The sequence below is a fragment of the Kwoniella bestiolae genome, chromosome 3, assembly GCF_000512585.2.
Source record: "Kwoniella bestiolae CBS 10118 chromosome 3, complete sequence".
NCBI classification, from domain to species: domain Eukaryota; kingdom Fungi; phylum Basidiomycota; class Tremellomycetes; order Tremellales; family Cryptococcaceae; genus Kwoniella; species Kwoniella bestiolae.
The window spans coordinates 1,482,253-1,503,672 of NC_089243.1; the positions used below are offsets into that span (position 1 = coordinate 1,482,253).

The 21,420-nt window shown below is 46.2% G+C and overlaps 6 protein-coding genes across 6 annotated transcripts; 3 read left to right on the forward strand and 3 right to left on the reverse strand.

Annotated features, from left to right (window-relative positions):
• Positions 1–252: 252 nt before the first annotated feature.
• I302_105228 (valine-tRNA ligase) lies at positions 253–4,791 on the reverse strand (the record flags this gene model as incomplete). The annotated part of the gene is made up of 20 exons (XM_065870041.1): positions 253–471; positions 538–716; positions 835–967; positions 1,071–1,274; positions 1,347–1,502; positions 1,573–1,730; positions 1,807–2,185; positions 2,237–2,407; positions 2,466–2,624; positions 2,676–2,757; positions 2,809–2,912; positions 2,964–3,182; positions 3,236–3,324; positions 3,377–3,491; positions 3,556–3,675; positions 3,742–3,823; positions 3,895–4,059; positions 4,134–4,356; positions 4,427–4,588; positions 4,653–4,791. 20 exons carry the CDS (start codon positions 4,789–4,791, stop codon positions 253–255), a joined length of 3,258 nt encoding a protein of 1,085 aa, XP_065726113.1.
• Positions 4,792–5,287: 496 nt separating this feature from the next.
• Positions 5,288–7,283, forward strand: I302_105229 (uncharacterized protein; the record flags this gene model as incomplete). Its single annotated transcript, XM_019195096.1, has 11 exons — positions 5,288–5,296; positions 5,354–5,418; positions 5,483–5,614; positions 5,676–5,806; positions 5,881–5,972; positions 6,034–6,166; positions 6,241–6,349; positions 6,436–6,573; positions 6,653–6,886; positions 6,973–7,085; positions 7,153–7,283. 11 exons carry the CDS (start codon positions 5,288–5,290, stop codon positions 7,281–7,283), a joined length of 1,287 nt encoding a protein of 428 aa, XP_019042809.1.
• A 1,884-nt stretch (positions 7,284–9,167) lies between these two features.
• I302_105230 (uncharacterized protein) lies at positions 9,168–9,967 on the reverse strand (the record flags this gene model as incomplete). Its single annotated transcript, XM_019195097.1, has 2 exons — positions 9,168–9,604; positions 9,715–9,967. 2 exons carry the CDS (start codon positions 9,965–9,967, stop codon positions 9,168–9,170), a joined length of 690 nt encoding a protein of 229 aa, XP_019042810.1.
• Positions 9,968–11,098: 1,131 nt separating this feature from the next.
• Positions 11,099–12,021, forward strand: I302_105231 (uncharacterized protein; the record flags this gene model as incomplete). The annotated part of the gene is made up of 6 exons (XM_019195098.1): positions 11,099–11,209; positions 11,402–11,497; positions 11,578–11,601; positions 11,680–11,740; positions 11,849–11,913; positions 11,986–12,021. 6 exons carry the CDS (start codon positions 11,099–11,101, stop codon positions 12,019–12,021), a joined length of 393 nt encoding a protein of 130 aa, XP_019042811.1.
• Positions 12,022–12,652: 631 nt separating this feature from the next.
• I302_105232 (uncharacterized protein) lies at positions 12,653–15,544 on the forward strand (the record flags this gene model as incomplete). Its single annotated transcript, XM_065870042.1, has 14 exons — positions 12,653–12,706; positions 12,767–12,878; positions 12,938–12,971; positions 13,035–13,143; positions 13,232–13,313; positions 13,383–13,479; positions 13,539–13,640; positions 13,719–13,875; positions 13,936–14,082; positions 14,232–14,417; positions 14,482–14,612; positions 14,686–14,793; positions 15,217–15,414; positions 15,511–15,544. The coding sequence occupies 14 exons, from the start codon at positions 12,653–12,655 to the stop codon at positions 15,542–15,544; spliced, it is 1,551 nt and encodes a 516-aa protein (XP_065726114.1).
• A 610-nt stretch (positions 15,545–16,154) lies between these two features.
• Positions 16,155–21,108, reverse strand: I302_105233 (uncharacterized protein; the record flags this gene model as incomplete). Its single annotated transcript, XM_065870043.1, has 14 exons — positions 16,155–17,535; positions 17,603–17,743; positions 17,802–17,909; positions 17,972–18,168; positions 18,231–18,303; positions 18,367–18,499; positions 18,556–18,691; positions 18,750–18,800; positions 18,861–19,035; positions 19,095–19,129; positions 19,192–19,558; positions 19,618–20,419; positions 20,482–20,779; positions 20,926–21,108. The coding sequence occupies 14 exons, from the start codon at positions 21,106–21,108 to the stop codon at positions 16,155–16,157; spliced, it is 4,080 nt and encodes a 1,359-aa protein (XP_065726115.1).
• Between the last annotated feature and the right edge of the window lie 312 nt (positions 21,109–21,420).

Consider the following 21,420-nt stretch of genomic DNA (forward strand, 5'->3'; position numbering starts at 1 on the left):
CACAAGTCAGAGATTATCCGAAAGGGGTCAAATATATTCGAGATCAATTGTTGTAGATAGCAGATCATATGGAAATGCGTAATCGAAGGAACAAGTTGTATATAACCAGTCAGTCCCCATGAGATATAATCTGCCGTGTATACTATCATATGCAATGTCCTCGACGATCCACAATACTGAAATATATGCATGCACCTTCCTCGCAATCAACTTCTATTCACTCTCATATTCTATCTAATACTATAATGGGTCCTACAAAATCGCCTGGAACCTCTCAATAGCCAATCTCAGAGTTTCAATCTCCACCTCCAAATTCTGCAACTTCTCGGAATTCTGAGTACGTACCTCCTCCTTGATGGTTGTCTCGTAATTTGGCTGTTCGATCAATTTGACCAATTTGTTCTTGTTCGATTCGACGATAGCTGATTTCTTTTGAAGTTTATCTACTTCCGCTGAGGCGTTTACTTTACCCTGTGTTGCGTAGGAGGTTAATCAGTATCTCATGATAACTTCTATGCATGGGAGGATCCAACTCACAGCAACGGGGATATGAACGTTGATGTCCGTCGTGACGAACTCGGTACCACATCCTTTAGGTACCTCCGAATCATCCGTGATGAACTTGACGGTACCGCATCCTTTGGTAAGACCAATGATGATTGACTCTTGAGATTCGAGAAGCTGTCTCTGTTGGGTTGTCTTGACTTGTACGATAACTATAAGAACATCAAGGTGGGATCAGTATTCAAATTCACGGGGTCAGGGTGATATCCGAAAAGCAACGTGTCCTCCATTGTATCGCAATAGCAAGTAAAAGCGGAAACGCTGACCCACCAGTGATCTTGTCCTCAACGGTCTTACCGTTCGTAGGCAAGTTGTACAATCCCACGATGGATCGTGCAGCCTTGATACATTCTACAACGACATCGAACTCGGCAGCAGCTTCAGGGAACTCTTGTTGAGAGATCTATAAAGTACCACCTCAGAATCAGCCGCGATTCACCTCTCACACAGGTTGACGTTTATAATACAAGGAGTTCGAGGTGGTCAATCAGATGCACGGCACTCACAAACTCAGGGAAAGGAGCTAACATGATAGTCTCACAACTATCACCTTGTCTTCTGGGTAATCTCTGCCACAAGTCCTCAGTGACATAAGGCATGAAGGGATGTAAGAGTTTCAAACCACCTTCGAGACATGTGTACAAGGTGTTCTGAGCGGAAAGCTTGGTTGCTGAGTCGGTGTTAGCTTCGAAGAGGGGTTTGGTCGCTTCCTGTATAAGCCCGAGAGGTGATATGAAATCAGCTTTCAATCCTTTTTCATTATGCCATGACAGCTGACTTACAATGAAGACATCACACAAGTCATTCAAGAAGTACTGGTACGCCGCGTTGGTAGCATCTGAGAACTCTCTAGTTTCCAAAGCTTTCGATACCGCCGCAGAAGCAAGGTTGAGTTTGTGGAATAACCATTTCTCGACTAAACCTTCTTGACCGGTTGGCTACAATCATAACCACATCATCCCATCAGCTTGGACTCGCACAAGGTCGCAATGTATAGATCTGACTTACCAATGAAGAGGCATTAGGAACGAAAGTACTTTGTTGTCTTACACCATTCAAGTCTACCAAGTCCATTCGGAACAAACAGAACTTGGTAGCGTTCCAAAGCTTGTTACAGAACTTCCTGTATCCTTCGACTCGTCCAATGTCCATGTTGATATCTCGACCTGTCCCATAAACCAAAGATCAGCTACCTCCTGCTTTGCTACTTTGCTATTGAGATTGGAGGAGAACGTCACTTACCACCTGAAGTGTAATTACACAAGGTAAATCTCAAAGCATCCGTACCACATTGAGGGATACCCTTAGGGAACAGCTTCTTCTGACCTTCCTCAGCTTTGACAATTTCCTTCTCAGGCAAGTTACCCATTCGCAAGTCGTTGTGCAATTTCTGGAGATTTTGACCGGTAACGACATCGAGAGGATCAATGACGTTACCAAGAGATTTGGACATCTTTCTACCGTAGGCATCTCGGACCATGGGATGACAGTAGACTTCCTTGAATGGCATTTTACCAGTGATGGTATTTCCGAAGAAGACCATTCGGGCGACCCAGAAGAATAAGATGTCCCATCCGGTCTCGAGGATTGTGTTGGGGTAGAAGTTGTCCACATCGGCAGTCTACTCAGGTATATCAGCTGACATATATTTCTGATGGGCTGATCAACTGACCTTCTCGGGCCAGCCCATTGTAGAGAAGGGCCAAAGACCAGATGAGAACCATGTATCAAGAACATCTTCATCTTGCTCAAGGGTGTACTGTCTTCCGTTCGCCTGCTCTTTAGCTTTAGCATCGGCTTCTTCGAAAGTTCGAGCGACGATCCAATTCTTGTTGTCGGCGGTCTACATGAGAAGGTATTAGCTGACTACCAGATTATACCTATTAGCAGGCGGTACGCACATCAGGAACTTCACCATCATATTTGATGAGATAAGCTGGACATCGGTGGCCCCACCACAACTGTCTAGAGATGCACCAATCTTGCATGTTCTCCATCCATCGAACCCAGTCAGCAGCGGAATTCTTGGGTTTGATTTCGAGTTCACCGGCACGTGTTCGCTAAGAAAGGCTGTCAATATACATCTTTTCGAAAGTGTGTCATGGACTTACCTTGAGAGCCTCCTCCGCCATAGGCTTGCAGCTGACCCACCATTGAGGTTTTAGGATTTGCTCAACGACGTCACCTGATCGACTGCAGTACCAAATCAGCGAGGCACGTGACGAGCCACCAGAACAAACCTACGAGCAGATAGGAATTTGCATTTCATTATCCTTCTGCTCAACGAAAAGACCCTTCTCCTTCAATGCCTTGATGATCTCGTTTCTGATGTGGAATCGTTTCATGCCCTACGGGAAAATTAGGATAAGCGCGTCCCGCATGATATCACGGTGACTTGCCTGGTACGGAGCGGCATTCTCGTTATATGTACCATCGTCATTCATCAAACTGATGAATTCGAGGTTATTACGTTGACCACATTCGAAATCGTTAGGATCATGAGCTGGAGTGATCTTAACGGCACCAGTACCGAATTCCATATCTACGGTGATAGCATCTGTGATGATAGGGATTCGTCGACTGTTGAAGGGGTGGACAGCGAATTTACCGTGAAGGTGCTATAACGGGTAATCAGCAAAAGTCAGTACGATCATGGTAAATGGACACTCACCTTGTATCTGGGATCATCAGGATGTACAGCAATAGCGGTATCACCAAGCATGGTTTCGGGACGAGTGGTAGCGACGATGATTTTCTCATCTACCGAAGTATATTAGCTCGATTCACACGCACGCTGGAACAGAAGACTCACCAGAGTTCTCAATGGGATAAGCAAAAGACGTGATAACACCAAATTCAAACTTCTCCTTGGCATCGTAACCCTTGACGTTGAGCAGTGTTCGACCAGTCAAAGCCATTTGATCGACCTACACCATATCAACAGGTCAGCTATGGCTAACCCGTTTGAAGTAAAAGAGTCTGATCGCTCACCTCAAGATTCGACAAACTGGTGTTCAAGTAGACACACCAATTTACCAATCGATTGGCACGGTAAAGTAATCCTTTCTCGTGCATGATGCAGAATGTCTCTCGAACGGCTTTACTCAGTGACTGTATGATGCAGAATCTCAGCATCCCTTGGATAACAACTATTCTATTTGTTGAGATATGACTTACGTCGTTCATGGTGAATGCGACTCTGTCCCAATCAAACGAACCACCAAGTCTTTCCATCTGATTCGTTATCTTGGCTTGGTATCTGCATGATGGTCCGTCAGCTATGATCGATGTTTGGGAGCCAAGATCGCAAGGAAAGATTGATACACTCACTGATCTTTCCAGTCCCATACTTTCTCCAAGAACTTCTCTCTTCCATAATGATGTCTCGAGTGACCCTCAGTCTTCATCAATCTCTGTTCTACAACGGCTTGAGTAGCGATACCAGCGTGATCGTATCCAGGGAGGAAGAGCACAGTGTATCCCTGCATTCGTTTCCTGTTATGATTCTTCAAAGTCAGCTGTTATTCTCTATTCTCTGAGTGGATTTGAAAAGTACGCAGACAACGCACCATCTGATCATAGCATCCTGAATGGAGATCGTCAAAGCGTGACCAATATGTAAGTTACCAGTAACGTTGGGGGGAGGGAAGGTGATAGAGAAAGTACCCTTTTCGAGGGGTTTTCCATCAGGCCCATAACGAGGTTTGAAGAAGCCTTTGGCGTTCCACCAATCGTAATGGGCAGCTTCGACTTGGGTTGGATCGTATCCTGCTGGAAGGTTACCAGAGACATCTGACAAACCAAATACCTCATCAGCACAACAACTTCATAATGAGAACAACCGACTAAAATGCCAACTCACCCTTCTTCTCTCCTTTAGGTGTGGTGTTCACCCACTCTTCAACAGGAGCTTCAGCTTTCTTCTCCTTCTTCTCTGATTTATCTTTCTTGGCTCCTTGAGCTACGGCAGGTCCTTTGGCAGCTTTTAAAGCGAGCTTCTCCAGTCTTTTGGCCTCTTTCTTGGCTGTATTGCGGTATCAGACACTGTCAGCTTGAAGAAGCTCGAAGGATTTGGGACAGCTGCTCACCTGCATTCTTTGACTGCTCTTTTCCTCCCTCAGCTGAACTTCCAGGAGCCACGGCTGCGGCAGCTCCTTCGGCTGGATTAGCCTGTTCGGTAGGTAAGAGGGTAGGTGGGGGCGCAACTTTCTGTTCTTCCGATGACATTTTGCGATATTCTTCGGGGCTTATGATCCTCTTTGAGCTTGAATGACTAGAAATGTATTTTACGCTCGGACTGATATATTTTTGCAGATGAGGTTGAAAACGAAGATTGGTGGTATATCGAAAAGAGCGAGTCGAGTATTTCAGAAGGAGATGCTGAAGCATATACCTTGATACTCGAGTCGACTCGTTTTTGAGGAGTGGTTATGGAGACAAAGGGAGGGTTAAAGGAGTAAGATGTAGCAAGGATTGGATATTTTGAATGACTCGTACATCAGTCTCAAAAAAGTCGAAAGAGTCGGATAAAGACATGTTGAACAATCATGGTATGATTGATGCAAAGTGGGTAACCTATATAAATCGTGAATAATAAGACGCGATCCAGGCGTCATTGATAATCCCAATCGCATGTATCCATCTCAACTGTCATTGTTATTGTTCTCGCATCTATCTCTATCTACGTATCCTCATCTCCCATGTGCCTGTATACATATCCAAGATGATATCAGTGAGCTTCTTTCCTCGAGTAGATACCTCAAGCTTACAACTAACCCCCTCGTGCTAGGCATTCTTCATATTCAACCAAAAGGGAGAAGTCCTGATATCGAGGTTGTTCCGCCAGGATTTGAAGTGAGTGTAGCTGGATAACAATCTCTAAAGTGTGAAGCTGTACTAAATTGCACCAATGATGTAGACGATCAATATCAGATGTCTTCCGTATTCAGGTCATATCGAACCCAGATGTTCGTTCCCCTATTATCACGCTCGGCTCAACATCCTTCTTTCACGTGAGGATAAACAATGTCTACGTTGTGGGAGTAACAAAGTGAGCTGGCCCTTTTGGACTACGTTACCTTAAAGTTCAAACTAACAGTTTCTCCGTTCAGATGTAACGCCTCTGCTGCACTCGTATTCGAATTCCTCTATCGATTCATAACCATCTCGAGGAGTTATTTTAGTAAACTAGATGAGGAGAGCGTGAAGAACAATTTCGTCCTTATCTACGAGCTGCTAGATGGTGAGTACGCAGCATCAGCTGTTGTGATAATCCAAGTTTCGGAGAATGGTAGCTGATAAGATGCGCACCGTCAGAAATAATCGATTTTGGTTTCCCACAAAATTCAGAGATAGATACATTGAAGATGTACATAACGACGGAGAGTATCAAGTCGGAGATGGCAGTAGTACGTTCACTTCAGCTTACCAAGTTTTACATATCATGAGCTGATGAAATGTAATCTGCAGAGAGAAGATTCGTCAAAAATTACTATACAAGCTACCGGAGCTACATCATGGCGAAGGTCAGATGTTAAGTATAGGAAGAATGAAGCGTTTGTGGATGTTATTGAGACTGTCAATCTGTTGATGAGTAAGGAAGGTACGTTTGATGGTACACCAAGTGAAGCTTCTGTCATTGTCGAATGGCTTAATTGACTTCTTCTCTTGCTGCAGGAGCCGTCTTGAGAGCAGATGTAGATGGTCAGATCCTCATGAGAGCGTATTTGAGTGGTACACCGGAGTGCAAGTTTGGGTTAAACGATAAATTGGTGTTACAGAAGCGGTCAGTTGACTTACCTATCTCTCAGCTACCAATCGCTTGTCCTTCTCAAACGTCGAGCCGGAGCTGATATGCTAGTGAAACGTTAGAGGAAACGAAGCTACCAAATCCGACGATGCAGTAGAATTAGACGACTGTCAATTCCACCAATGTGTACGATTGGGTAAATTCGATTCAGACAGAAGTATAAGCTTTATACCGCCTGATGGAGAGTTTGAGTTGATGAGGTGGGTAAACGTACAGCTGTCGATTGAAGCACACCTAACAAGCTGTTTGTCTGATATTTGTACTTCTCTTGTCCCACAGATACCGATCAACATCAAATATCAATCTACCATTCAGACTCCAGACGCACGTAACGGAACCTTCCAAATCAAGAGTGGAATACACCATCCATCTCAGAGCGAACTTCGATCCCAAGCTGAATGCCAATAATGTACTGCTGCGAATACCTACACCGCTTAATACTACTGGTGTACAAGCTAAGGTGGGAGTGGGGAAGGCGAAGTATGTGCCTGGAGAGAACGTGATTGTTTGGAAGTGAGTAATAGCAACTTCTCCATACGAATACGAATGGAATGACACAAGAAAGGCGTTCGCTGATGGCTGCATGTTCGCAATTGCAGGATACCACGTCTACAGGGTGCTCAAGAATGCACGTTAACTGCCGAAGCTGATCTGGCAGCCACTACGCATAGGCAGGCATGGTCTCGACCTCCCATCCAAGTGGACTTCTCAGGTGGGTCATGATGCCATTGCAGAGGAGAAAGTTGTGCCGCTGACCAGATGTTTGTTTATCGACACAGTCGTCATGTTCACTGCATCCGGTTTACTCGTCCGTTTCCTGAAAGTCTTCGAAAAGAGCGGGTATCAAAGTGTCAAATGGGTTAGGTATCTGTCAAAGGCGAACGGATCGTACCAAATAAGAGTAAGTTGAGATCTTCCCAGGTAACCGCGCTTGGCTAATCAACTTTCGTATTTCTACATTTCCAGTTTTGATCGAACTGTCAGTCACGCATCTAAGCGTTAGTAATCGTCACACGCCGCGTTATGAAGCATACAGAACACCCTGCTGGTAACAAGATAGACACTCCAGATGATAAGGGACAATGACCTCTTCTTGATAGACTGCTTAGTATATATACGTATATACGTACCCCTCCTTAAATTGTATTTCTTTCTGTGTCCAGTTTAGCTGCTCTTTGTTTGTTTGATAAGATATGGTATCACTGCTTATGGATGCATATGATTACTAGTTGCGCTACTGAGTGATCTGGTCTGGTCTCTATCATGGGTTTTCAGTTCGATGTCAAAGACTGCATGGAATATACCTGTTCGTTGCATCCCATACGTACACAGAGCCTCATCCTCTTCCATTCTCGACTATACTCATGGACCGCTTATAGCATGGGAGAGACGGTAGACAGGGCCGACCTCAGGGTGGCAGATGGCGCATGTCCACCAAAACCTTATTCACCCTTTCGAGGAACATCGTACTCTTCTTTCAAACCGAACAACCGACATCATCCCACACCATGTCGTATCCTTGTTAACAGTCCAGCCGATACCTTGTGGAAATGATCCAGGATGCCTTCCAAACATGCACGTATAACTAACTCACTGCATCTTTCTTGTGCTGTCTTCACACCCTTCGTGCTCATTGAAATGGAGGAATTGGCAATTACTATGCTGTGTCTTAATCCCTCAATTAGGGTATTTAGTCTTTCCATCTAACTTATCTCCCTGGATATCGCTTACAGGTTAGGTTTCTTCCTACATGATCTTCAAAAAGGTGATGATTCAACATTCAATATGAATAAAGCAAAATGCGAAATGACATCCCCCTGCATGAGGAAGTACAGTCTATGACCCACACCTACATCGACTCACCCTCCTCGCTGCAGCCGAGCGCCGTGCGTCCCGCTTTTGCCTTTCTGCTCGGAATCGACGTTACAGTCCAGCCCCAGACGAGCACACGGACCAACCCAAACAGCATACAGGGTACACGCCCACCTAAAAAGCACCAAACATCAGGTTTAAAAAAAAAACCTTACACGAAGAAATGCCGCGATCGCTTAGTTGGTTAAAGCAAGGGTCTCATAATTCTCGCATCTCAAAGAGAAAAGACGTGTGAGCCTTGATGAAGGTGTAATCCCTAGCCCAGAGTTCGAGTCTCTGTCATGGCAGTTTGTGTAGTGTAGTGCCTATGTCTTCTTCATCTCTGTCAATTCTGGGTCAGATCGGTCGATCTTGACGGAACGGTAGAGAGGTCATTTTAAGAGATATACGCTTTTTGTCGTGGGACCTATCTCTTTTGTATCGGTTTCGTCCATCGCGCATTGTAGTGAGGTCAGTGTCGGTGTCCATGTACTGATACTGAAGACTGGATTGTCTGAACCGTGGGATACTGCGGCTGAAGGGATTGTATGAGATGAGTTAACCTATCGGTACTGAGAGATCCGAGGTGTGGAGGTGGGTGAAATATGGTTGACCTCTTCATTGAAATATGAACGTTCTGATCACTGCGCTCGAAAGCAGGCATTCGAATTGGCATCTCCTGCAACGATACTGTGTAGGTGCTGTATGAATACATGTTGACTACTATACTCAGACTAGATATCAAAACCGATAATTACTACAGGACAAAACCGACTCTAAGGGGAATCTTTAAACAACTCTATGAATGATATATACAAAATGCTATCAAGTATATACAAGTGACATTGCGATACTGGAAACTGGGGGAAAAAAACAGAGAGAGGGGGGGGAGAGGACATGGAAAATATTTTGAGAGGAGAGAAATGTTCCCAGTGCAAAACGATCAAAGCAATCCCAACAACTTTGGTTCTCTAGACGGATCAAAGTGTCTTTTCTCCCCTACCCCACCTCCTCCGTTGGCCGACCCATGTCCCAAATCAGATTTTGACTTGTGAATCGGTTCGAACCCACTCTGCTTCTGAGTCGTCGAAGTGTTCCCACCAATATGGGGGGTAGTCTTACTTCGATTCAACTGTTTGGGGAGATTCCCTTCCTCTTTCTCGTAGTGGCCCACGAGGTTGGGGGAAGATTGGATTTGGTTCTCCCTTTCTAGGTTTGGTCGGGCGGAGGAGGTCATTTGGAGGTTGGCGAAGGTCTGGTCTTTCTGGTGCGAGCTTGAAATGGGGCTGGAGGATGCCGTGGGGGTGAATGCGAAGGGGCGGGAGAGGGATAGGGAGGAGAGGAAGGATGGTCGTCTGGAGGAAGGAGGGGTTGGGAAGACTTGGTGGTGCAGAAGTTTATGTTAGCTTGTATGTCAATGAAGATGAGATTATATACGATCGAAACCATATGAGAGATTGATCACTAAATCGTACTGGTGAACAACTCACCATCACTCCCATTGCCAAAGCTCATCCTCCTCTCCTCCGGCGACTCCCTCTCGTCCCTATCGAAGCTATGCGTCCCACTCTCGAAATTCGACAAAAGCTGCTGCAATCGACTATTAAAGTGGGTGTGGTCGTGACCATGCGCGGTATGTGGCGGGGTGCCATTGGGAGTCAACAGCGCAGAATTGGAATCGATATGAGCGTTGCTCAGGGATAGTTGTCTTGGTTTGTTGGTAGTTGGGATAGGGTGTGCCATCGTGTCGACTCTGGATTTGCTGTATTGAGTATGCCTTTATTTGACGGGGCGGAGAGGAAAGTGAGGTTTATATATCTGGAATGGAGGTAGAAAGTATGAGTCAACGATAGATCTTGGATGGATGATATCAATTAGATGGAGTAGAAGTGGCGTGAGATCGTCGTGGAGATGAGGCTATCTAAAGGATGTACACTATAGATGGATGGATGTGGAGCGTTGTGAAGAGAGAGATAAAGGATGGAGTGCGATTGGGATGAAGCGTGGAATATTAGGCAGTGTATAATCTGAACATCAAAGCAATCAAAGAGGTAGAGCAAAATCAAAGCCAGACCCCGATATGATCGGTTGTATCGATGGGATGGTCAAAACACAAAAACACGACACATCTGATGCGCAAGGTTCACCCACTCCCATTCGACGATATTGGTCGAGTCATTCCTTTCATTCTACTCGAATCCGTATGAGAAGGTGATAATGGTATCACTCACATGAGATATATACTTTTGTTGTTGGGTCTGACAATGTCTCGTCGTAATTATATCCTTTGAGCTTCTTATCGTTAAACTTGATTTCACTTCCCTTTGATCTACCTGTGCGTGATACTTTGCCTCGTAACGATCCGATCTGTATTATATTATGTGTATCGATGATAATATCGCTGTTGAAGGATTGAAGCTAATCCCTTGTCTCTTGATGTGTCTAGTATGATAATTCTTTTGATGTACAAATATATTCGATGCGATCCTCATCCTCTCTCTTTTCAACAACAACAAATATCCTATGCACCATATCATTCCGGTTTCACGCCGAGACCGTTCAGTACACCCAGTGGAGTTGCACTTCGGGGATCCGCGTCACGTGATGTACCATAGCATCTTTCGGATCTTTCGGAGCATCTTTTGGCATTTCCTATTTAGGTAAAAATGGATGATGAAGGTAGAATACGTCATAATGGTGTATATGCCATTTAGACGAATCAACTGGATCGTATTGGATTGGATTGGACTGTACAATTAACAGACCGCTCTTGTCTCTGTCTCTTTTAACTGTTCGTCTCAACATCATCACTTGTATTGACACATCAAGTTACTAGCTCAAGCAGAACCAACGTACACCATCACCACCACCACAATGTCCATCCTCAGACTTCAAGCTTCCCGATTGATCAGACCTTCTGCCGTCCCCTCTGCGAGAGTGTGGAGCAGGGGTTATGCTGCCAGTGTTCATGGGAATGATCCCAAGGTGAGTTCAGTGCCCTCTTACTATCATACTCTCAAGGTGCTGGGTCCTCCAATGTTGCAGTATGGAATCGAGCACTGCTCTATCCCCTGCTCGAAAGGTGGGGAGTGAGATGTTCACACGACACGCCAAGAAATTGTTGAACCTATAATTAGAGTGACCAAGCTGATCGCTTCGTACCTTGACCATCAACAGATCATCGAAGAGGAGAAACAAAGAAATCTCAAGGGTCAACAAGACTCGTCTTCCCCTCACAAGAACCATGCTCCCGGATGGAACGAGCATCTCGCTGTGAGTTTGGACGTCGTTCCTAGACACCCACCATAATGTCTGTTCGACTTGGTACTGATGTCTGCGATTTGTACGCGTAGTCCAACTCTGAAGCTGCTGTCAAGGTAAGCGATTCATCTGTCATGTAGTATACTCCCCTGGCCATGAAGGAAGGTGAGCTGATGTACCGTGAACGCTTTCAGGCAGACCAAGCTGGACCAGCCGGAAAGCCAGGTAAAGACCTCCAAGACGCTACTGTCTCTCGTTAGTGACCTTGGCTCCACTCCTCAGCCAAAATCCCATTGCTAATCAAATTGACCCAACCTATTCTTCTCTTTCCACCATCCATACCTCGCTTCTTGACATGTCCAGAAACCCACAAGAAGCACCACGAGGAGTCATCCACTTTCAAGAAGACTACCGAGAGTGAAGATGATGTACGTAGGTGAGATAGAAAGGTTCCGCTCAGAATGCAGATCGCGCTGATAGAAATTTTGTGCGTATGGCAGGTAAGAGCTGATGCTGGCCCTGGACCAAGGAACTGAGGAAAGGGATATAGGAAAGAAGTGCATGGGAATGAAAAAACAAGGGAAAATAAAAGCATAGTAGTAGTAATCATGTTTGTCAATCATGCAAGTGAATCAATACCATATCATGTCTAGGAGGGTGTGTACATCGCCAATCTTCTTTGCAGAGCATCTTTGATCTCGTAGAACCTAATGGGGTCATGATTAATAGATTGGACGATGTGTTTTGCATTTGATCGATTGGGAGCAGTGCTAAATAGCGCTGGTACTGGTAACATCCCATTCAACACCACATATCGACGTGATCACATGGCTGTTTGCCATACACCATGAGTCACATGGCTGGCACTGTACTGTGCATTCTGAATCGACAAATAAGCTCTTTCCCCTTTCTTGATTTGGTTTTCACAAAAGCCTCTTTAATTGAATTGGATGTATACCGGGTAACTACCTATGAGTGAATAACCGGTAATCAAACAAAGTTGACCAAGTTGACGAATCAACTCGCTCTCTATTCATAATTTCGTGTCCATTTGCAGACTCTCATATCAGCTTGATCTTCCATCTATCATCTTTCCCTTGATCGGTCGATATACAGATACACCCTACTTGACATCAATCATCATCTCAAGACACCTCGCAACACACAATGGCAACTCAAGAACAGGCCCTCAAACCTCTCACAAGAGATGAAGTGTCCAAAGTGAGTCACAATCTCACAGCCTCGCCGCTATCAAGCTGATCAAGTTTTTCGGTATGATAGCACAACAAGGCAGGCGATCTGTGGATCATAGTAGATTCGATCGTCTATGACTTATCAAAGTTTGGTAATCTCCATCCAGGTGGTATAGGTGTATTGTTAGATGAGGAAGTCGGTATGTCCATCTCATCTTTGTTCTCGGTTAACCGGTAAGCTCATGCGGATGATGAACAGCTGGACAAGACGCTACGACAGTATTCTACGGACTGTAAGTTCCCCCTTTCTACACCTGAGTTCGTCAATGATGAGCTGATGACGATGGATGAAACAGCCACCGATCCGAAATCCTCTTGAAGCCACAATATCAGAGACTCAAGATCGGACAGATCGAAGGTGAGAAACCACTAATCAAGCACATGCAACCTGGTGATATATCAAGAGTACGTGGCAAGGTCCTATCGACCATTCCTTTGCGTAAGGTCAGGTAGTAACGAATTGAGCTGATCGCTGTACAATCACAACTGGCAGGTCCCATATGGCGAACCAACATGGTTGACTCCTGAGTTCAAATCACCTTATTTCAAGGATTCCCATCGGGCATTACAAAAAGGTCAGTCACCATGCACACATATGTGGCACCTCAATGTGCTCCTAGCTGATAGTTGTATTGGGGACATAGTGATGCGTAAATTCGTCGACGAGGTAATCTACCCCGATGCTCAGGCTTGCGAAGAGTCCGGTAAGAGGGCGAGTAAAGAGGTTTTGGAAGCTATGGCGTGAGTTATTCTCGGCACTATACCATCAGAGCTTGGACTCATGGGGTATGGTGATTTAGGAAAACGAACCTTAATGCTATGCGATTAGGTCCCGGTAAACATCTTCATGGTCGAGAATTGTTTGGAGGTGTGGTCAAAGGAGAAGAGTTTGATTACTTCCAGTAAGTTTACTTCTCATTTCTTTCGACTTTTCCGCGTTCACCTTCCAGACCCAAGCTAAATTCGTGTATCACCCGCAGCGAGCTCGTACTCAACCAAGAGATTGCACGAATGGGCGCCAGAGGTTATGGGGACGGTCTCAACGCCGGTATGGTCATTGGTCTTCCGCCGGTTCTTAACTTTGGTCAAGAACCCCTGAGATCGAAGGTTGTCGAGGAAGTCTTCAGCGGACAGAAGGTTTGTCGGCCTTCAGCTCAATCGCAAGTATGATCACTCCTTGAGCTGATCTGTCCCTAGGTCATCTCTTTGGCTATTTCCGAAGCGTTTGCCGGCTCTGACGTGGCCAATCTCAAGACTACTGCCGTCAAGAGTGAAGATGGTAAATACTGGACTATCAATGGTACCAAGAAGTGGATATCGGGTGGTATGCATTCTGATTACTTTGTGAGTGGTCTCCTTCCATAAATTTGACAAGCAGTCAAGCTGATGAACTCGATGATCACGACTTGCATAGACTGTTGGCGCCAAGGTAAGAGACAGCTGCATGTTTAGCTCACAGAGAAATACACAGCTGATATAACTTACCTATACAGACCGAAGGCGGTCTCACTGCATTCCTCGTTCCTCGAGGCGAAGGTGTAGAGACCAAACAGATCAAGACTTCCTATTCTACCGCTGCCGGTACCGCGTACATCACTTTTGATAACGTCAAGATCCCTGCTGAGAATATGCTTGGACCCGAAGACGGAGGTCTATTAGTCATCTTGTCCAACTTCAACGTATGTGTTCTCAGCTGTCGAGGTAAACCGTTGGCGAAACAAGCTGATAGGTACCCTGGTTCAGCACGAAAGATGGGTGATGTGCTGTGCGAGTGCCAGAAGCTCAAGAATGGTAGTCGAAGAGTGTCTCAAATGGGCCGCCCAAAGACAAGTCTTCGGTAGACCTCTGTTGGCTCAGGCTGTCATCAGAGCCAAGTGAGTATGATGCTCCTGACGTGATCTACTGTATAGTAAGGTTGAGCACGAGCTGATAACTCCGCTCCGGTAGATTCGCATCGATGATCGCCAAAATCGAAGCCATCCAAGCGTGGCTTGAGAGTGTGACTTATCAAATGAACAACATGACTTATAAGGAACAATCAAGGAATCTAGCTGGGTGAGTCAGAGAATCCGTCTCTCTCTTCGTCTCCCGAATTTTCTCTCTTCTCCTCCCGGCCCCCTTTTTCCCTCTCTCCGCTGTTCTGCCGCAGTTTATTTTTCTTCTCCTTTATCACCCACTCTTCCCTTCTCTCGTCTCTTCTCTCTTCCTCCTTCTTGTCTTCTCCGACCTGTTCTCCGACCTGTTCTCCTCTCATGTCTCTCCTCATTCTTCTCCCTTTTCCGCCGCCGATTCTTCTACCTTCCTCCTCTCTATTCTTCCCTTCTCCCTTCACTTCTCCCTTTCTCCTCTCTTTCTCCTCCCTTTTCCTTCCCTACTCTCTTTTCTTCACTCCTACTCTTCTTCCCCCTCTTGGCTTCCGCTTCTCTTTTCCGATCTTGTGACCATCGTAAACGTGCTGAGCTCCTTCCCTGGCAATAGTCAAATCGCCTTCCTCAAAATGCAATCCACCCGATTCGCCGGTGAGATCGCCGACGACGCCGTCAACATCTTCGGTGGACGAGGGTTGACCAAAACGGGTATGGGTAAATTCATCGAGCAGTTCCAGAGGACTCAGAAGTTCGATGCTATCTTGGGTGGAGCCGAGGAAGTGTTGGGTGATTTGGGTGTGAGACAAGCGTGAGTCATCCCACAGATATACCGTATTGGTTGGTTTTGTGGAAGAAGTGAAGGAGGGGGGACCTCGCTAATGCTGATTGTGTGCGCCATGCATAGGATGAGAAAGATGCCTAAGGACGTCAGATTATGAGTTCAATCGTCGTGCTAGTCAATGTGTAACGTATCAAGTTTTGAACTGATTTGTGTCTTCGGGGAGAGAAAGAGAAGAAAATGAGAATCGTACAGATTTAGCTTTTTATCGTTGTTCGTCCGCTGTTTCCTCCATGTTGTCTATGTACCGTGTAGCTTCGAACGACCACTTTAAAGTATAGCAATAAAAGAAGCTTTTCTAACGAATCGGGCAGTGCACACCAGGAACTTCTCCCATGAGGGCTGGATGTGCAAGGGATTGACATAATCTTCCATTTGCATATAACGTACATGACATGTTTAGATTCGCATGACATCTATATTTGCCCATCACGATACAGTAGTATACACAATACATCTGAAAGGTGGATCAATGTAAATTGGAAAGAGGTGACTTTGACTTTTTCAGACAGTCAGATAATAGAGCCGCGTACAAGTACAAGTACAATGGAATACTAATAAAGGAGGATAGTGAAAAAATCGAAGTTCATAAGAATGGTGACGTAGAGTGACGACGACGTCGATATACTATTTTCAAAGGATGGGATATTTTGTATCGGAAGGAGAAAAACTAATACACGACCGCCTGTTTGAGAAAAGCTCAAACCCAATCACTCGTAAACCCTTCGCAACATCTCTCCCACCCTCCCATACTCCTTTTCACCCTCCCTCCAACCCATCTGTCCATCCGCAGGTAGACCTCCATTCCTGTTAATCTCAGCCATAATCTGTTCCTGCGTGAGGTTCTGAATCACCTGCAAATGCCCATCAGAACCTACAGTCTTGATCTTCGAGAACTTGTCTTCGATCTCGGGATTCAGCAGTGTCGAGGTTGAAGTTATACCTTGAGTTTGAGGGATCGTACCTGTACCAGTACCAGAACCAGATTGGAGGAAAGCGCTGAATCTCGTCTCCATCTCTTTCGACATTCCCCTCCCACTCTCGTTGTTATCCTGCAATTGACTACCAAGCTGCCGGGCCAGATCATCCGATATGTATGGCATGAATCCCCCCGTCCCAGATCCAGCACCGGGTTTCCCAAATTGACTGTAAATCTCTTCCATCTCTTTCGTCAATCTACTTTCGGATCCTCCCATTTGTTCTTGCTCCTGCAGTTGGCGCGCTTGCGCCTGAGCTTGAGCTTCGGCCAGTAAATCCTTCTCGCTCGTATTGATCCACACTGGATATTGCCCATCGGCACTCATAACCCCCCTAGCCTGTATTTTAGCCATCATCTCTTTTGTGACGGGCGTAACTCCTGGTAAACTGATGTCAAACTTGTTCGAAGGAGCCTTACTCGTCGAGGGCGGCGCCATATCGCATAGACCATATTCGGATAATGTGGTTTGTTGTGCTCCAGAGGGTTCGGTGTCCATGTTCCCCTCGTTGCGAGTGTCGTCTTTCCCAGAAGGAGACGCTTGAGATGGTTTTCGAGCTTGAGATTCGGCTAATAATTCATTCTCGGACGTACTCCACCACAATTGATATTGGCCGTCCGGCCTCACTGTATCTTTCGTGGTGAATCTCTCTTTATACGCTTGAGTTACAGGAGTCACCCCTGGTAGACTTATGTCAAAAGGTTTCTCAGTGGACTTCGCACCACCCTCTGCAGAGTCCGATTTGGAACCAGCTCGTAGGGGCGCGCAAGGGACCCAATCTTTGAATTGATCGGTGGTAGCTTGATCAGTATCCATAGCATCGGTACTGCTGGCGTTCCGGTTGAGGGGTGGCTGATTTTGGCCTCCTCTTAGACCTAAATTTTCAAGTGGATGATTCGGCGAGTCGTGGTCGGAGAGATGTCGGCTGACACTTGAGCTTGAACTTGCATGAGGTCGCGAGGCGTGGCTGCCGCTGCCCATACTTTCAGGTGTGGATCCAAAGGGTGATGCGCCCGTGGAAGTTGACTGCTTGGATAGTCGCCAGAATCCTCTCTTGATGTTGAGTGCGTTGGCAACGCACAGTCCGAAGTTTGCCGTGGGTGTCAGTTCAGGTCTATCACGGTTCATCAGCCCATACTCTTGCCAAAAAAAAAAACACATGTTCAGTGAGGAAGACTTACGCTCCACTTCGAGGATGATCGGGATAATGAGCTTGTAATTTCTCGTATGTAGGGTTGGTAGCGCGATCAAGGAAGTACTCGATGAGTTGGGAATGGTGATGACCGATCTTAAATTTCAAGCCAAACTGACTGAGTGCCATTCTGATTCGACATTGCTGTTAGCAGACTTGATTGAAAATTAGAAAGATAGCGAGCTTACCGGATCATCTCACAGTCCGTTCTATGAGACTGAGCAGCGGCCATATCACCAACATTCAGGGCATGTCGAAGGAAGAGTAATGACGTTCTGGCGGATGTCACGAGGCATCTGAATGAATCACTAGAGTCAGCCCCGACGCTCATATATGCAGGAAAATGCAGATCACTCACACTGAAGCCGAGGAGTGCATGACTGAGGTGAAGTTCAGCCCGTTCTCACCGAAGACGCTCGCAAGTTGTTGCACAATCGATACAATCGCTTGAGTAGCTCCCAGCATACGTCGAGCAGCTTGATCGCTCGGATCGTACAGATCTGCAAATGGTTCGTGCAAACAGATGATCGCGGCGTGTGGAAGCATTTGGGCGGCCTATTTTGGACATACGGTCCATAAGCATTCTTCGCAGGTTACGAGATTTTACGAACACTCACGATAAGATCGATATCAAGTTTCCTCTTTGCTGTCAATTTACCTACGTTCCTCAAAGTCGCCGGGAAGCTCATTCTGCGAACACGGTATCAATTCACGTCCGTTCGTGGTCACATATGGTAATGATAAAAGACTCACTGGAGACAAGCAATAGAATTTGCGATCTCCCGGAATTCCGGTTTATACAGACCATCAAAATCGTCGTTGTCTTTCATGTGTCGATTCTTCCATCTTCTCGCAAACTTGTTCACTCTGTTCATGAGAACGGATGCTGTATTACGATAATTTAGCTCAGATCCGATGTCTTTGATAAGCAGGTCAACTCACCTTTGACGACCATCACGAATGAATCTGGTACGGGGTGTTTTACCCAGAAATCCGGTGATTCCAGATCTTGAGGATTGGGTTCCATCGTTTCGTGCCCCATCTCAAAGTCCTTGAAAGACACCGGTAACGGTACGGTCTGAATTCAGGATGGATATCAGTATTGAATCCTAGGCAAAGCCTAGCTTTAGACTTACAAGTTCATCAAGCGACATGGAAGTACCCCATCCACTCGCAGAACTAGCGATCTACAATTACGTATTAGCGGAACCCCTGATATTCACTGGGAGAGACGAGAGAAGACGTACCGTATCGTGGTAGAAGGCCATCCACACTGCTGCTCGTCGCTCTTCCCTCTCTAATGCATCTGCAGGAGGGGGCAGCATGACTGATTTGAGTGATAGTTCCGCTGATCGAACGTTCAGTCCTAGAGGGAGAAGCATTCGAGATACAAGACCACCGTATGCCCAACATTCCAACATTCTGCGTTTTAGACGTCATCAGCTGATGGCTTAAATCGCCGAAGGAGACAATCAGCTCACCTCGTATCGTCAATGAATACTCGACACAGTATAATCTATTTTCAAACATCAAAAAGATCAGTTTAACTTTACCCGTTGCGCATAGAAGCAGACATACCATAGCTCTGACCACATCGAACAACCTATTACCAGTATTCAACCCCTCCTGTACCGCCTCTTTAGCAAAACTAGCCTGTCTCAACCCAAATGTCAAGTTCGCTTTTGATCCCTTCCCCTGCGAGCCCAGTACGTCGTTGCCGTACATCCCCGCGCCAGTGGTATCGAAGAAATCTCTTCCCTTACCCCTAGTGGACTTCTCGTATATCTCAGGCGAACACCATGCGGCGGCCGCAGCACATACCGCATGTATCAGAGCCGGGTGAGGGAAATTGGAGTGTGTGGGCGGTAAGGCCATTCTCGATAGGAACCTTGCTCGATGGAGCACTCTGGGTAGGTTTGGTACTAGATCAAAGAATGCCTCAATCCTGTACAGATGTGCGTCAGTTCGGCTGTCGTGATATAGAATTAGTTGGTATGCACTTACAGATCGTTAACTACATTAGGTTCTGGGAGGTTGATCGGCCAACCGGGCCAAAACAGATCCATCAATAGTTGCTGTTGCATCGCGGCGTCCAAACCAGCTTGCAATCCATCCAAATTGATCTCAGTCTCCATATTCGTATCAAGATTGAAGTTCTGCTGATCCTGAACTGGATTCTGGGTATTCATCATACTAGCCGCATAGACAGTCTCGACCGTCTCGACTGCCCTCCATGGACCATCCACTTTGGTGCTCGGTTCAATATTCCCCGTGATAGGATCCGGTCCGGGAGGCCAGCTGGACATGAAGTTGGTGGATGGACCGGGCGAGAAGTTGAACACTCCGCCTGGCGAAAGGATGTTCTGACTTTGCGATGACGAGTCGCCCGCCCCGGGTGTGAGAAGACTTGATCTCCTGGATTCCTGAGACTGGGCATCGGGAGACGGCTCGACCCTTATGGCGGAAGCGTCGGACTGCTGATTACTATGATCGAACATGAACATCGGTCTGAATCCACTACCTGCATCTGCTGTTGAGCCTGAATCCATTTGACCCAACCAATATGGCGTACCACCTGTTTGATCGGAAGATTTTGCTGCGTTACTTCCTGATGCCGAGTTGGGAACTTGAGAGGATGCCGCTGAGGAAAGCATTTCGAGGAATGCAGTAGGGGAAGGTGCAGATGTTGCCGACAGGGTTTCTTGTAGAGATGGGTTCATGGTTGAAGCTGCTCGTGCAGGCGCAGGTTGATTCTGCTTTTGAGGAGCAGAACTGAGATTCTGAGTTAATTGAGCTTGAAGTTCCTCTGCAAGGAATATCACTCAGTACGTGTTATACACCATCATTATGGTGAACTACCAGACTCACCTATCTTCTTCGTCAACCTATCTCGTTCCTCCTCAAACTCCTCATCCTTCTTCTTACGTCTACCTTCTCCACCCGCCTTTCTCTTCTTCTTACCGCCTCCATCATCATCTTCGGGTCCCTGATTCTTTTCTTGAGCAGGAGACTTGCTTGCCGAGCCCTTTTCCGCCTTTTCTGCCTCTTCGTGATGACTTCCGCCTGTCCCTTCATCGTAATCACAACATAATACTGGATTACTCTTTGGCGATGTCCTCAGGAGATGTCGATATGATCGAACGCAAGTCGCACAATGTGGTCGAGCCTACACAATAATAATGTGATATGAGCCTGTTGCTCCTTGACATTCCTCTTTATATTTAGATGACTTACGGCATCGCATTTCTACGATAACAAACGTGTCTTATCAGCAATGTCCATGATAGAATGGGGTATGACAAGGATGCTCACCAGCTTCCTCTTCCTGCACTGCAGACATGCCTGGTTCCTCCTCAATACGCCTGCTACGTCCGAGTGGTGTGTATGCGATGACGAGGGTATCGGACCAGTGTCGATATGTATGATCTTATCTGGTGGAGGGGGCATTGACAGATCTGTCGGATGATTGGGTTCTTGGGGGTAGTGAGGAGGCATCTTGCCTTGTTGATTATGACGGTGAGGATATGTGCTATAATACAGTGAGGTTGAAAAGGAAGTCAGAACAATTGAAAGGATGAATGAAGGTGAGGCGATGAAGTGAAGTCGTGGTGAAAATGAGACGCTATCAGATCCGTCTGAGGTTCGAGTCGGGTCAGGCTAATGATGATCGAATCTTGCGCTAAGAGTCGAGGGAATCGGGCGGTTGATGAGAATGTGTTACGGCAATACCGGAGTGACTGGACGGGAAGCAGTTGAATGATGATAAGAGATGAGTGAAATGAGGATAGCAATGAGAAGTGAGAGGAT